This window comes from Kogia breviceps, chromosome X, assembly GCF_026419965.1.
Source record: "Kogia breviceps isolate mKogBre1 chromosome X, mKogBre1 haplotype 1, whole genome shotgun sequence".
Lineage (NCBI taxonomy): Eukaryota > Metazoa > Chordata > Mammalia > Artiodactyla > Physeteridae > Kogia > Kogia breviceps.
This window is the reverse complement of record NC_081330.1, coordinates 89,153,103-89,168,174: the sequence shown is the minus strand read 5'-3', so window position 1 is coordinate 89,168,174 and position 15,072 is coordinate 89,153,103. Positions and strand designations below refer to the sequence as shown.

The window sequence follows — 15,072 nt, the reverse complement described above, 5'->3', positions numbered from 1 at the left end:
CTCCAACAAAATTTAAAAATGCATCAAAAAGAGGGAAAGCCAAGGGTTACTAAAAAGAAAACAGAGAATGCTGAAAAAGAAGTGAAGTAAAGGCAAGCTAAAGGTCTTATTTTGTCCATTTTGGCAGAGGATAGAACAAGAAATTTTAAAAGTTTAGATGTCGATAAAACAATATAAGGATAACAATTACAAGAAAAAGGAGTAAGAAAATTAATTTAATATTCAGAATATGAAAAAAGCACCAAGAATTTAGAGCCTCAGGCTTTTGCCCTACAGATAATTTACCTAACCAAGTGACCTTGGTTTTCAAGACTGCTTAGGGTACTTGGAATAGGACATAAAAGCACAGGGACATACCTTCGTTGAGTAGAAAATCCAGTAAAAAGGGAATTTCATTTATAGTATGGATGGCAATCACACATGATAGAGCCTGCTGGAGAGTTGCTGCTTTCCACCCCTTGACTGCGTCACTCTTGATAAAGGATGGGACTTAAGAGTCAGCTCAACTTGAGAGCTGACTGTAGTCATTTTGGCACTGGAGAACACACTTCAATAAAGGTATGTCCATTTTCCATATGTTTATAGATTCCTGGGTGGTAGCTAATGGCCTCACTATTTATTTCTGGTCAATGGGCTCAAAGTAATTATCCCATTCAGGATCATGCCCTATGTGGCCTTCCACATTGGGGATATATTGCTGCTCAGACTTTGCATATTACAATTAAAGTTTCGTGTCTCAACTCATGCTAAGGCCACCACAAAAGAAGTTCATTTTAATGCCACAGCTGACTAACTTGCTCACACTTTTTAAATAAGCTCAGATATTACTCCCTGTCCTTGGTTCACTGGGTCCATGAGATGTCCAGTCACCGCAGTCCCCAGACCCTTAAATATGGGCTGAACACCATGGCATCCCCATGACACTTGCCTTAGCCCAAACTATGGCCTCTCAATGTGATCTTTGTGTCCTGTCCTGTCATTGGCATTATGGCCAATGGAAATCCATACCAAGGAATGAACATCCCTTCTCTGACTGGCAAATTCATTTTGTTAAGCCACTGCCTCAATATGCTGGTGCAAACTGCTATGCCCTCAACAAAGATTGATTGTTAAGACAGGCTTATCTTGGTTTATCCTTCCTGCCATGCTACTGCTAACAATAGTATTATTACAGGCCTCACAAAATGTTAGTTCCCTTTGGGCTTCCTGGTAACACTGACTCTGATGAGGGTATGTATTTTACTGCTCATTCAGTCTGGACATGGGCTGTAAAAACAAGGCATCACTTGAGTTTCCAATCTGTCTTACTGTCGGCAGACAGCAGGCCTAACCGAGAAACATAATGGCCTACTCAAGGACGCTCTCTTAAATTTACAAAATGGACAATGGTCTCCTAAATGGGTCTCTCTTTTGCCCACTTTCTTATTCTGAACTCTTAACCTTTTAATTCATAGGGCATCCTAACGAAACTCAATGAGGACCTCTCTATTCCCTTTTCTGGCCACAAAAGGGGACACTCCCCATATATGAATCTATGATCCCGAAGAAAACCCCCCTCACTTAAAGACCCCTTCCCTTTTTGATCCTGGTGCAATCTATAGACTGGCACTTACATAGAGAGTGGATAATAATAATAGACTGGGATTCACTGTAAATTGAGGGCCCTCACACTCCCAAAGAGACTATTCTGTATGCCACGAGAAAGGTCTCTGCCAAAGACCCTGCCCAATATATTGGGTTGGCGAAAAAGTTCGTTCAGTTTTTTTTCCGTTAAGATGGCTCTAGTAGCTTAGCTGTCTTTAACTTCATTCAAAACAATTTTGTTAGACTGTACTGTGACAGCTGTCCTATCAACATGCATTAAAAAAAAACCTTATCAAAGTTGGTGAATTTTTGTGTATCCATTTTAATATTGAAGATGGGAGAAAAAAAGCAATGTTTTCGGCATATTATGCTTTACTATTTCAAGAAAGGTAAAAATGCAACTAAATGCAAAAAAAGATTTGTGCAGTTTATGGAGAAGGTGCTGTGACTGATTGAACGTGTCAAAAGTGGTTTGCGAAGTTTCAGGCTGAAGATTTCTCGCTGGAGAATGCTCCATGGTCAGGTAGAGCAGTTGAAGTTGATAGAGATCAAATGGAGACATTAATTGAGAACAATCAATGTTATACCACACGGGAGATAGCCAACACACTCAAAATATCCAAATCAAGCACTGACATTCATTTGCACCAGCTTGGTTATGTGAATCGCTTTGATGTTTGGGTTCCACATAAGTTAAGCGAAAAAAACAATTCTTGACTGTATTTCTGCATGCGATTCTCTACTTAAACTAACAAAAATGTTCCGTTTTTAAACAAATTGTGACGGGCGATGAAAGTGGACATTGTACAATAATGTGGAACGGAAGAGATCATGGGGTAAGCGAAATGAACCACCACCAACCACACCAAAGACCGGTCTTCATCCAAAGAAGGTGATGTTGTGTATATGGTGGGATTGGAAGGGAGTCTTCTATTATGAGCTCCTTCTGGAAAACCAAACGATTGATTTCAACAAGTACTGCTCTCAATTACACCAACTGAAAGCAGCACTCGACGAAAAGCGTCTGGAATTAGTCAAAAGAAAATGCATAATCTTCCATCAGGATAATGCAAGACTGCATGTTTCTCTGATGATCGGGCAAAAATTGTTACAGCTTGGCCAGTTCTGATTCATCTGCCGTATTCACCAGATACTGCACCTTCGGATTTATTTTGGTCTTTACAAAATTCTGTTAATGGAAAAATTTCAGTTCTCTGGAAGACTGTAAAAGGCACCTGGAACAGTTCTTTGCTCAAAAAGATAAAATGTTTTGGGAAGACAGAATTATGAAGTTGCATGAAAAATGGCAGAAGGTAGTGGAACAAAAGGGTGAATACGTTGTTCAATAAAGTTCTTGGTGAAAATGAAAAATGTGTCTTTTGTTTTTACTTAAAAACTGAAGTAACTTTTTGGCTAACCCAATAGTTTTAAAGATTTGCTAACTGGAGATCCCTCTTTGCAGGAAATGGAGGTCTTGGTGCCTGGCTGGCCCCACGTCTACAACTTTATGGTTCTTCCCAAGAGGAAAGGAAGATCCTTAAATTAGTTCCCAGTACCAACACTCTTAAATAGGATGCTAGCTCTGAAACCATGCTATTACGAAGATACTGACTGAGAAACCACTACATAATCTGGGATAAAATGCCTGTGGCCCCTATAATATATAGGCACCTCCACATGCCAAGGCCCAGAGACCACAGGTTTGAAAATATTACGCAACATTCTAGCATAATATTATGCCAGACTCTGGTTGGCCTGGCAATGCCTCATTTGGCTGGTCTGGGATTCTACCACTCCAGCTCAATGCCAAATTCCTTGGGCCCTTTCTTGTCCATGCTGTGACTTCACTTGTTTGGGGTATTCAATAAGTCCACAGTTTTCCTGTAAGTAATTACGTTATAACTCCTGGGGACAAAGGAATACTGATATTCAGTCACTTCTCTAAGTACTTCTCCAATGTATAAAACTTTCCATCAAAGTTTTGGGGCTAGGCCAGGACTCCCATCAACCCAGCACCCTAGATAATGATTTCAGCATAATTGATAGCCCCAGACTCGATGATGACACCCTCAAATGTTAACTGCTCCCATATCTTCTGCTATACCACTCATCACAACTCCATGGCCCCATGAGCTGATTTCCCCTCATCGGACAGTCTCATACTTCACTCTCCATTATTCCCCTATCACTACCTCACATTTCCTTCTTCCTCAACTTGATGGACAATATTTTTTGTAATAGTAACAGAGAATGTCACCTGAGCACTAAACCTCCAGCAATGTTACCAGGTGCCCCAGGAGACGCAACCACTTATAGAAGTAACTCTTGCTGCTCCGGAGGTCTTCAATATTCACACTGACTACCTGTCACCCTCTCCAGTTAAGCAGTCCACAATAACCATGTTGGTACTAGTGTCAGCTAGGCTAAGAACAGAGCATATGCAGACTTGAACAGATTAAAATGTGGCAAGGCTAAGACAGGAGGTGAGAGAGAAAAGGCAGTTGAGGAAGTTAAAGGGTATACAACTGGGTATAAAAGTGGGGTAGAAGAGCCAGAGGTAGGATATGAGAGGAGTCAGAATCTTTATTTGGTGGGTTTTAGCATGGAACGGTGGGTTTTAGCATGGAATTGTTGCAGCAGGACACCACAACCTCACCAGGTGCTTCCTCACTGACTTCCCCTTCATGTCCTCCCCGCTAGGCTCCCCCATCAACTGGCTACAAAAGGGAGCACTGGGACATCTTTTTATCTATTATATTGGGCCTCATCACCAGCTTTGGTGTAATAGGCACAAGGTGTTTAGGTGTTTTCAATTCTGTAACAGATTCATCTAACAGAGGCTACCCAGATATGGCATAACTCCTGGCCGACCACATAAACCAAACAACTCAGGTCTTAGAAGCCCTTAATGAGGGATAAAGCAATCTACTTGCTATGACAATTGATAATATATTACATTAAACTACCTACTGGTATTTTGAAGTGGAGCTTGTGCCTTAAAGGGGACCTCCTGTTGCATGTGGGTTAATAATATAGGAAAGATATCCAGAATAGTTCAACAAATAAAATAACAAACCAAAACAGCCAATTATATTACTAAAATACTCCAAGAGATTCTCAGACCCCCATTAATTTCTTTTCCTGGCCATCTCCTTCTGCCTGGGGTGAAAGGCTCTACACTATTATTTATGGAGCTAAAATAATTGCTGGACTAATTACTTTGGGTTGGCTTTGCAAATCTGGTCCCTTTCAAGTACAAGTTTATTTACAGGGAACCTGGGAGGTTGTTATGCTAATTCAAACATCGGGATGAATCAAGACTTTAAAGAAGGGTTTGCTTTTATGCTCTAAGTCTCATTTACTGCTTCCTTCATCATCCTGAGAGGGCTCACCTGCTCCCCACACCAACCCACAAGCACATGTATCCTCTTGCTGCCTTTTAAACTTCCCCTTTATAAATAAAGGCCTGTGCACTTGCTTTTCTCTGTTCTGGGGCTTTCTCCCAAAGAGAGCCATCCTTCCCTGTCCCTTGACCTGGGACTTCTCCAACTGTGTAACAAATCCTTTTTTGATCATACCAAAGGACTACTATCAGGAGTTTTTCCACCTGAAACTAACCTTGGGAGGGAGCCTCTCCATGGCAAAATGGAGTTGCTGTAACACAAGGGAACACTTCCTCAACCTGATCAAGAGGAACAAAACATTCAACACAAAATCTTCTGCTAGCCTCAAACTTTTTTTTTTTTTGGCTAACCTCAAACTTAACGGTGAAATGCTGACTGAATGCTTTCCCCTCTGAGTTCAGGAACACAAAATAAAATAAAATAAAATAAAAGGCATTTAGCAGAGTCACAGGATACAAAGTTAATATACAAAAAAAACCCTAAATTGCTTCGGCAAGGCAGTTAAGCATCTGAGTCTGTAGTAGCCAAAACTTCTCCCTCCAGACATCACAAAGTATTAAAATATGTGTGCTACTGGTACAAGGAGGCTTTCTCTATTTCCACACCTCCCACTAAATTCCTTTTCAGTTTTAAGGAGAATTCTAGAAGCATATATATCTCGTGTATTGTCCTGAATATGTATAGCACTCAATAAATGCCAGTTAATAAATATGAGGTTTTAACAACAGCAATACTCAAAAGTAGTGGTGATGTCAAAATGCAAGGACATTTTCTATAAGTAACTACAAAGTACCTACAGGTTCCAAAACAAATTTCTACAGTAAGAAACTATTTTCTATACTAAAGCTTACAGGTCTGACATTCAATTCTGAGAATGGAAACCATTCTGATTGGGCTTTTTAGACCAAGGTTAGGGACTAACCATTGAATAAAGACATGTTTCCTATCACACCTGCAATGTAAGTGTAGCACAAAAATCCAAATGTACAATAATACTACCGATTACAAATCATTCACAATACACTGCAAAAAAGAGTTCTGTAGTGTAGTAGTTACCACATTTGTCTGACACAATACACTGCAAATGGATATTTATTTGAAACTGGACTCTGACCTTTCTCTATTTCATCACCAACTAGAAAGATACATAATCACACAGTGGACAAATGTGGATAGTAAAATTCTACAAGGATATAAAACACACAGAGAACACTGCTAGGTTATTCCAGCTTGGTATGAACAAATTCAACTCTTACCTAGGAGAAAAAGTGATGGGCCATAATATTCTGCATTGCTGATGATGTGTTTCAGGGAGGTAGGCAGAGAACCATCCATCACTAAGAGAAAAGCAAACATCAAGAAGAATATGATCAGTCCAGTAGTAGTTTGATGGGTGGGGATGATGGATCAATATATTACATATACCGCACGATGGCAAAGTCTATGTTGATTCCAATTTAATGGCTTCCACTTGTCTCCTCCTAATATTCTATTATTTATTCCTTGTCCATGCAATAACCTTTTAACAGTAGGTCAAAGAATAAAAGAATACAGACACTGAGAGACAGAGTGGGGTAACAGGCTGGAACTGAACACAGATTCAGAAGCTGGAAAAGGAAAAAAAATAGGTGAATCATTATTAAAATAGTTGAACGAACAATCCTTAGGTCTAGGAAAAGTGACACTAAAGGACTAAAAGCTATTCAAAATGGCACGGCCCTTTCCTAAAAAGTATGAAAAGGACCAATTTTTGAGAGAGTCAAACACCCCTCCAGAAAGTTTCTAGAATCAAATACCATGTCGTATGCCATCCGAGAAAGCAGGGTCTTGAATGGCTTTCTTGAGGAAATTCAACATGGATTTCAGAAGTGCGGCTCGTTGTGGAATACACTGGACTCCTGGCAAGGGAGAAAGAGGATTATACTGGTTCACCATTATGTACAATGAGCAGGTACATAAAACAAATTTTTAAGAGATCCACATGCTATATATAGCAACACTAGCAGACATTCGAAGTGAACTCTCTGGTTGTTGGGAAGAACATTTACCTAAGCTTTAAAACTGGAAAAAATAAATCATCAAGGACTACATAAAACGTATACTAAAATTAAAAGTCTAAAGTAAAAAAGAAAAATTACAAAGCAAAAAGATTAACTCTGATCCTCAGTTACTATTTGATTATCTGCCCTCAAACATGGATGTTTTGATAAAATAATCAATGTGTGATTTAGTTAGAAAATTATAAAATGCTATGAAATAAATGTTAATACGAGAAAATGAATACCAGAATGGCAAAATAACAGTCACAGTCATAAGAAGCAAACCTCCAAATGTACTGCTTAAGCTCTCCCAAAGCACCTTGCTTCACTAGTTTAGTAATTCAATCACTGTTATCGGCTGTGTCTATGTCTACATACCAGGACGAGGGCCAGGGCCAGAGGAGATGCTAGTGCTGCTGGAACTTGATGCCCTTAATTCAACATCCAGCCGGTGCTCCATAGAGATGGATGAGCCGGGACTACTTTCCATAGTCACATCTGAAACTAAAGTAAAAGTTATGATAAAGAAATTAGTTAGAATAAAAGGCACCACCAAAGAGAAGGTTATCTGAGAACAATTTTTTTCCGTAAGGTGAGATGAATGATATCAAAATGGAGAAGGATTAGAATACTGAAGCCCAAAATGAAAATACAGTTGGCCTTTGAACAACACAAACAGTGGGGCCCCGACCCTCCATATAGTCAAAAATCTGCATATAACTTTACAGTCAGCCCTACATATCCGAGGTTCCACATCTGTGGACTCAACGAACTGTGGATTTTTCTTCTAATCTTTTTTATACATATACAAACATACATACATGTGCCTACTTATACACAGGAAACACAAACTCATGGTTTTGTAATCTGCTTTCCAGTGAATATACAATTTTCTCTACGAGTATATCATAATCACCAGGATTAGTTTTTAAAAATGTAGATTTCCTGGTCTTACTAAATCAAGCATTGCACTAAATCTTTATTTTAGCAAGCACTTCAATTTATTCTTATGCTTACTAAAGTTTGACAACCACTGATTTATAGTGAACAGTGAGTCTTTATTTATTTTTTTTTTTTTTGCGGTATGCGGGCCTCTCACTGTTGTGGCCTCTCCCGTTGCGGAGCACAGGCTCCGGACGCGCAGGCCTGGCGGCCATGGCTCACGGATTTAGTTGCTCCGCGGCATGTGGGATCTTCCCGGACCAGGGCACGAACCCGTGTCCCCTGCATCGGCAGGCGGATTCTCAACCACTGCGCCACCAGGGAAGCCCCTAACAGTGAGTCTTTAAATTGTCTTCTACACCACCACATTTAGGAGATGTCATATTTTAATCAACACTCAGGACCACATGACCACACCCATTACCTCAAATGCCAAGTCACCCACTGTAGACTAGAGATAGAAATTGGGTAAAGGGGCTTCTAGGGGCAGCAATGCACATAGTTAATGGTGTTTGGGAAAAAAAGGAATGAAAACTTAAGGATATTTAGTGTAAAGAATGAAAGCATTATAAAAATTCTAATAACTTTATTATTAGCATGATAACAGATAAATGTAATGACATCCTCGGTCAAGATAAGATTAAATTCTAAGAAAGCTGTTTTGTGGAAGTTTTTTATTTTTGGTACTATTAAAAGCTATGAATTGGGGGAAGTTTTAAAAATGGACTTACCTGATGCACCCCAAGATTAAGAATACCTGGTCTTCTATCTTTCAGATTTCATGATTTAAAATTTGTTCCCTACCCAACAACTTTTTCACCTCTCCCTTTCCTTCTCTAAATGGCTAGGTAGTTTCACAGGGTCCCATTTTAGTGTCTACATTCTCCTTATCTTTCCCTAACACATATTTAAACACTTACAATATACATATCAGGCACTACTGGAGACTACAGCAGCGAACAAAACAGTATCCTGATCTCACGGAGCACACACTTTATTGGGAAAAAGAAGATAATGAACCAATACTTATAGTAACTGTTAATTACCATCCATATCAGTTTCCATTTCTTCTCCTTCTTGTGTAGTACTGGGTCTCTGGATCTTTGGCTTAATCACAAAAGGACATTCTTTTCGGCACAAATCTACTTCATGCTACGATCAAGGGGAAAACAGTAAGATAATCCTACATAAATAATAGAGATTAAAAACAATTATAACAAAAGAATATCGCAGGCAGATTACAGAACTGGTTTCTAAAAACAAAAGAGGGATAAAATGGCTCTTTAGGGTTATAAGGATAGTTCCTAGGCTCAGCTCTCACTACATACAAGTATATGCAAAGTGCTCCAAAGTGCTCCTTGTATACCTCAAGTCTATAAATGAAGATAGAAAGTCCACTATGGGATTGAAAAGCTGCCATGTCCAGATTGGTAATGAGGTCAACCACTCTGACAGCTCTGGTGACAAATGTTATCTGGTCCTGTTCATCACCAAGAAACTTTATGACCTATTAGGGAGAGAAAAAGGTAAAACCAGTCAAATGAAAAGACACAAAGCTGTAAATAATGTGCTCTTTTGGAAACATGCAGTCTAGGGTTTCAGAGAGGCAGCATGGTATAGGAGGAAAAAATATGTTTGATTTTTGGTGCTTGCCAAATGATAGCTCTATCACTTCTGAGACTCAACCTCCTGAGGTAATAGGGACATAAATTACCTTTCAGGATTAAATAAAATATTCAGGGAGAAAAGAGCTGGTGCCTAGTGCCCAGCACATGGCAAAGCCTATCATGCCTAAGGTCATGATAAGATGTGGCAATATCTTAACTAGTACCCAGGGCCTCTTATCACATCATGCTGGACTATGAGCAATTCTTTTTTTTTTTTGGTGGTACGTGGGCCTCCCACTGCCCGTTGCGGACCACAGGCTCTGGACGCACAGGCTCAGCGGCCATGGCTCACAGGCCCAGCCGCTCCGTGGCATGTGGGTCCCTCCCGGACCGGGGCACGAACCCGTGTCCCCTCCATCGGCAGGTGGACTCTCAACCACTGTGCCACCAGGGAAGCCCTGAGCAATTCTTAATAATGGAAATAGTTGCTCTTAAAAGTTGTTAATGAGATAACTAGAAGGCCAAACTTGAGAAATTAAGTATAACATTTTTGGGGTAAGCTTTCTTATGCTAATTGTTCTCACTGTAAACCATTCACAACTCTGTACCCTCTTACTGGATTTCCCCACAAATGTATTTTTTAAAACAAGTAGAGCACCTTCAATAAGGCTTCCATCATTCCACAGGAGACCAAGGCTTCGCCACCAGCATCGTAGCTGGCCAGATGATATAAAAAAGAGAAGAGAGCAGTGGCAAACTGGTGAGGGTACGGATCCATGGAAGGATCTACAAGGGAAGTGGAGAGAGGGAGAGAAAGAGCAAGCTCAGAATTTGGTGTTAAGTTGGCAGGATGTTAAACAAAGGCAGACAAAGCAAAGGGTAGGGTTCCTCTTGGTGGCTAAGACAATAACCACCAAAACTTACCAATCATGGCCTGGATACAGTTCCGCACAAGTACAGGCAAAAATCCATGGTAGGAGGCAGTTCCAGTACAGTCAATAATACTGCTGAGTTTGGGAGTTCTCTCCAAGTGGACAATTGATGTTAATGTTCGTAAAGAAGCAGCTTTAATCTCCTTTGAAAACAGAAAGTAAACATGGGATGTGTTAAATAAGAAGTAGATGACTGAACCAAGTTGCTAATACCCACTCTAAAATTTAAGTCATTCTACTGGTAATTGCTTGGGGTAGATGGAGGTCTGTTGAGAATAACATTGAAAATCCTGCGTTTGTTAAATTTGCAGCGAAATATCCAAAGAGGAAAGGGCTAAGCTTCCCTCTTGGGGTTCATTTTAACCTCTGGGAAAAACCAAAAATCAGATAAATACATACGAGCTTGATATACACAGGAAAATATTAATAAATACTTACCATAAGCTGCTTATCTGTTATCTGAAGGACATCTACCAACTCTTCTATCAACCCATTGTACAAGATACTGTTTGCAGACTCCTGCAAGGCATTGGAATACACTGCAAAGGGAGAAATAAACACTTTAGGCAAGAAGGCAGTGGTCAAGCCACTGCCCAATGACAAACCTTTTGGCACCTACTCGTTCTGGGGAAGGACTCCCTTCCCACCAGCACTGAAGGGCAGAATCACTGAATTCTAGAGGATTGGATCAAATATAGTGATAAGCTCTAAATACCCACCAAACTGACAGATTCTCCTATTAATGATATTGTCTTGAGCAAAGATTTTCAGGAATCAAAAGAGAATGAAGAATTAATATTTTATAACATCACTACTTGATAACTCTATTACACCTTGGACTTCCATTTTAGTCTCTTCATGTGTTTCTGTTTTACACTGGAAACATTTATACAAACTGTAAAGAACAGAATTTATGGACTATTGCAGACTAAATCAGAAACTTGTATGACAGTGTAGTAAAACCTGAGAGAATGCATGTAATCCACTTCCAATAAATCCCACACAAAGGTAATACTGAACACAGTCTCCTGAAGTGCAAACTAATGGGATTTGAGCACATTCAGTTTTCAACAAACATTTCCTGGGTACCCACTAACATACCAGAAGTTATGCTAGGTATGTTATGCTACGTATGAATACAAATAGAATAGTAGGAATTTCATTTCAAGGAACTCATAGTTTTAAAGAGTAGAAAAACAAGTAATTACATAATGAAGGATGGTAATATTAACAGGAGCTACCATTTTATACCTTCTATGTGCCTGGCCTGTGCTAGGTACTTTACAGGTTTTCATTTAATCCTCAGATCAGTTTATAAAATACTTATTAAATGAGGAAACTGAGGCCAAAAGGATAAACAGGTGCCTAATAAACCGCAGTCAGGGCAAAAGCCCAGGACTGATTTCAAAACCAGTGTGCTTTCCACTATACCACCCTACAGTTAAAGTAATATGCACAGTACTATTTAATGAATTTCAAAATTATACTCCCAAAGAAGAGGAAGAGGAAATGACAAGAGGAAAAATAGGGCCCAGAGAAAGACGACTATCTGAACACTCATAAAAAAAAACCAAAACAAAAACCCCCCACCCAAATAAAGACTAAACCTATGTGATATATGTCAATCATATCCTCTTTCTGATCCAACATTAAGGAGCCCAAGGATGATGAATACAGTGAATACTAGGAATGCTGGCAATTTTACAATTTAACTTGCCACCTAAGTAACTACAATAAGCCCCATAGCAACAAAGACATATGAAGTTCAAAGGAAATCAAGTCTAAACTGCCTAACCAGGGCCTGTTAATTATAGGGTGTTATTCTCTTACCTAATATAGATATTGCATGCAGCCTGGCCTGAACGGCTTGCAATCGCTTCCTGTGATTAGAAAAGCCATGGGCCAGCCGTATGTGTGTAAATAACAGCATCTGTAGAGACATAAGACCTAAATTAGGAAACCAATGGAAAAGGTGACTATACTTTCTGAGGAAGGGCTAAATCTTACTCACTGGGCTACTCGACATTTGGCAAGAGTTTTGATTGTTATTAATCAAATCAAATATTTGATCACCATTGCAATGAGCAGAAAAAAATAACACAACTAAACGTTTTCTTCTTTGTCATCCAAAGTGTTGAGCTACCACCACTTATTAGATATTCATGGTGAATAAGGCTGCTTCTGTTTTCCTCAAAGTCTCACCAGGACCTAGGAAGTCATTAAGTGTTGGCCTCATAAAAGATGAGGAAACTAAGGCCCACGGAGGCTAATTTGCCCACTGTCTGACTCCATTCTTTCTGCTATGCTATACCCCAGCCCCAGCACATATCACTGATCTATATGGATAACAACCACACCCTTTAGATATTTTTAAGACATATCATACCTGCTTATCCTTAGGAATGCTGTACATTTTGGTAAGAGATTCCATGATTTCAGAAGGGCTTTCTGAAATCTACATTAGAAAAAAAACTGTTAGGAACAAAGTGAACCAAATGTTAAGAACTAACCCATAGTCAAAGATTCCTCTTACCTTGTCAAGTTGCTCTATGTGAATATAATGTAGTGTGTTACTAGATGTCTGAAATTAAAAAGATAGAGTTGTTAGGAGTCACTGTATACCTTATCTTCCCCCTGCCACAGGACTGCAAGAGCTATCTGAAAAACAAGATGTCACCCCCTAGGTTGAAGCCTCAACTGAATGCTCTCAAAAATCAAAATATTCTTTAGAATCCCCCCAAATGTTCATTTCATATATTTTCAGCAAAGCTTCTTTGAACCCAGTAGATTAAATATATAATGCACATAGCCAGATACATTTCATGTTCTTCCTTATCCCTTTTTAACCTGTATTGACTTAATACCTACAGCACCTCTGTATTCATAGCAGAGTGAATCCATGAAAATGGTTTCTTTCTAAATATGCATTAGAGCTGTTCTCAAGGCACCAATAATCTAGAAAGATTATTTATTATTATTATATATTATAAGTAGAAAGGAAAAAAATCTTGTTCACTAGGCCATTTCTAAACCAAAGTGAATTTTGGTATCTCCTCAAAGAATATGCAATGTCCAGATAATTGAAGCAGGACCTTGTAAGCAATACATAGACTTCTTGCAGGTTGGCTTAAGTAGAGAAAGTTCAGCCGATCACTACCTAGACTATTATACTAAACGGTGGAATTTCTCAACTGAGACTGAGAAAAATACACCAGTCCTAACAGTGCCACATAAACAGAGTCCTGTCTTTTGGCAGTTCCAACATAAGTAAGATTCAAACCTGTCAGAGCTGGGCAAACAATGAACACTTATTCCTGAGAAGCTGCTGGATATATTTAGCTTGGAAGGGCAGCAACGTAGCTCAACATCATCCCCTCTTTTTACTGAGGAGTCCTAGAAAAGTTGACCCCAGCTTACGGATTACTGACTTTATTAGAACAAGTATGAATGAGACTCACCCTTCTCTCGATTTTGACCTCGGCCCCAGGGTCTGCATAGAATTCAAAGTGTAGTGTAGTTGCACTGGGTGGGTATTTCTGTGTATAAAGCACATGAAAGAATGAGATACCATCTTCTCTTAAATCTTCCCTCGGACTTAGCCACTTGTCCAACTCAGTGTGACAGCAGAATGAGCAGTGCTGTCAGCAGCTACAGTGCCTTCACTCCTTGTTTTAGCAGAGCTCAGATGTCTTGTAACAACACAGAATCAGGAGGGTGGAGCCCAGAGCTCCAAAAGCTTTCATATTCCTTACTGATAACTCAAATCATCAGCTGCTCTTTCTTTCAAGAGATCAATTCTGACTGCTGCTATTCTCAAGAGGAAAAAGAGAGGCAAGTCTGCCTCCAATAATTAATAAGAATCCAAGGATGAAGGACAAATACAAGGGTCTAGGTACCAGTTCGAGAATGGAAAAGAACACTCTTATGGAAATCTCAGTGAATATAATCGCCTTTTGAAATATGTTATTCAAACTATGCCTCATGGGCCTACCTTCATAATTCTTTGAATACTCCTTTCCATACCATCCTACATCATTTCTCATGATATCCAACTGCTTTTCTGCACAGGTAGATACCAAGTCAATATAAACCAGACCCTGACAACAAATCCTATTTAACTCTAGAAGAGCAACATGAAAAACAAAGTAAGACAGCAAGAGCATGCCCATTAAAGTGTATCTTTTAAAGAAACCGGTAGCAGTGGTTGCCTCTGGGGATGGAGAATTATTGTATACCCCTTTATACTCTTAGAATTTTTAACATGTATATGTATTACTTCCTTTCAAAGTACACAAAGTTTTCAAAGTCCTATGACATGCCAAATATCAATAAATAAAAGAATGCATGATTTCTTAATATAGGCTGAGACCAAGATGGGTAACAGACATCACGCAAGCCTAGTAGAGTATATCATACTGTTTTGCTCAAGTGGCCAAGAACAAGCTTGATATACATAAGGAGTCTCAGAATTAATCAACTAAACTTTAAGATGAAAAATAATTTTCTCAGAATTAGAATTCCAAACTGAATACCCTTTAAGATTTATATAGCTTTGATTATTAAA

At 39.3% G+C, this 15,072-nt stretch overlaps 1 protein-coding gene across 13 annotated transcripts in view; it reads right to left on the bottom strand.

Moving 5' to 3' along the window:
- HUWE1 (HECT, UBA and WWE domain containing E3 ubiquitin protein ligase 1) overlaps window positions 1–15,072 on the bottom strand; it is a 141,549-nt gene that overhangs the window by 79,282 nt on the left and 47,195 nt on the right. For all 13 annotated transcript variants that reach the window (XM_059049730.2, XM_067023828.1, XM_067023823.1 and 10 more), the window contains 12 exons: window positions 13,967–14,044; window positions 13,042–13,089; window positions 12,895–12,963; window positions 12,339–12,438; window positions 10,947–11,047; window positions 10,501–10,651; window positions 10,235–10,362; window positions 9,336–9,476; window positions 9,016–9,121; window positions 7,406–7,531; window positions 6,785–6,886; window positions 6,245–6,325 (listed from right to left, as the gene is read on the bottom strand). In XM_059049730.2, coding sequence (XP_058905713.1) covers window positions 6,245–6,325; window positions 6,785–6,886; window positions 7,406–7,531; window positions 9,016–9,121; window positions 9,336–9,476; window positions 10,235–10,362; window positions 10,501–10,651; window positions 10,947–11,047; window positions 12,339–12,438; window positions 12,895–12,963; window positions 13,042–13,089; window positions 13,967–14,044 — 1,231 coding nt within the window. The remainder of the gene's footprint in view (window positions 1–6,244; window positions 6,326–6,784; window positions 6,887–7,405; window positions 7,532–9,015; window positions 9,122–9,335; window positions 9,477–10,234; window positions 10,363–10,500; window positions 10,652–10,946; window positions 11,048–12,338; window positions 12,439–12,894; window positions 12,964–13,041; window positions 13,090–13,966; window positions 14,045–15,072) is intronic.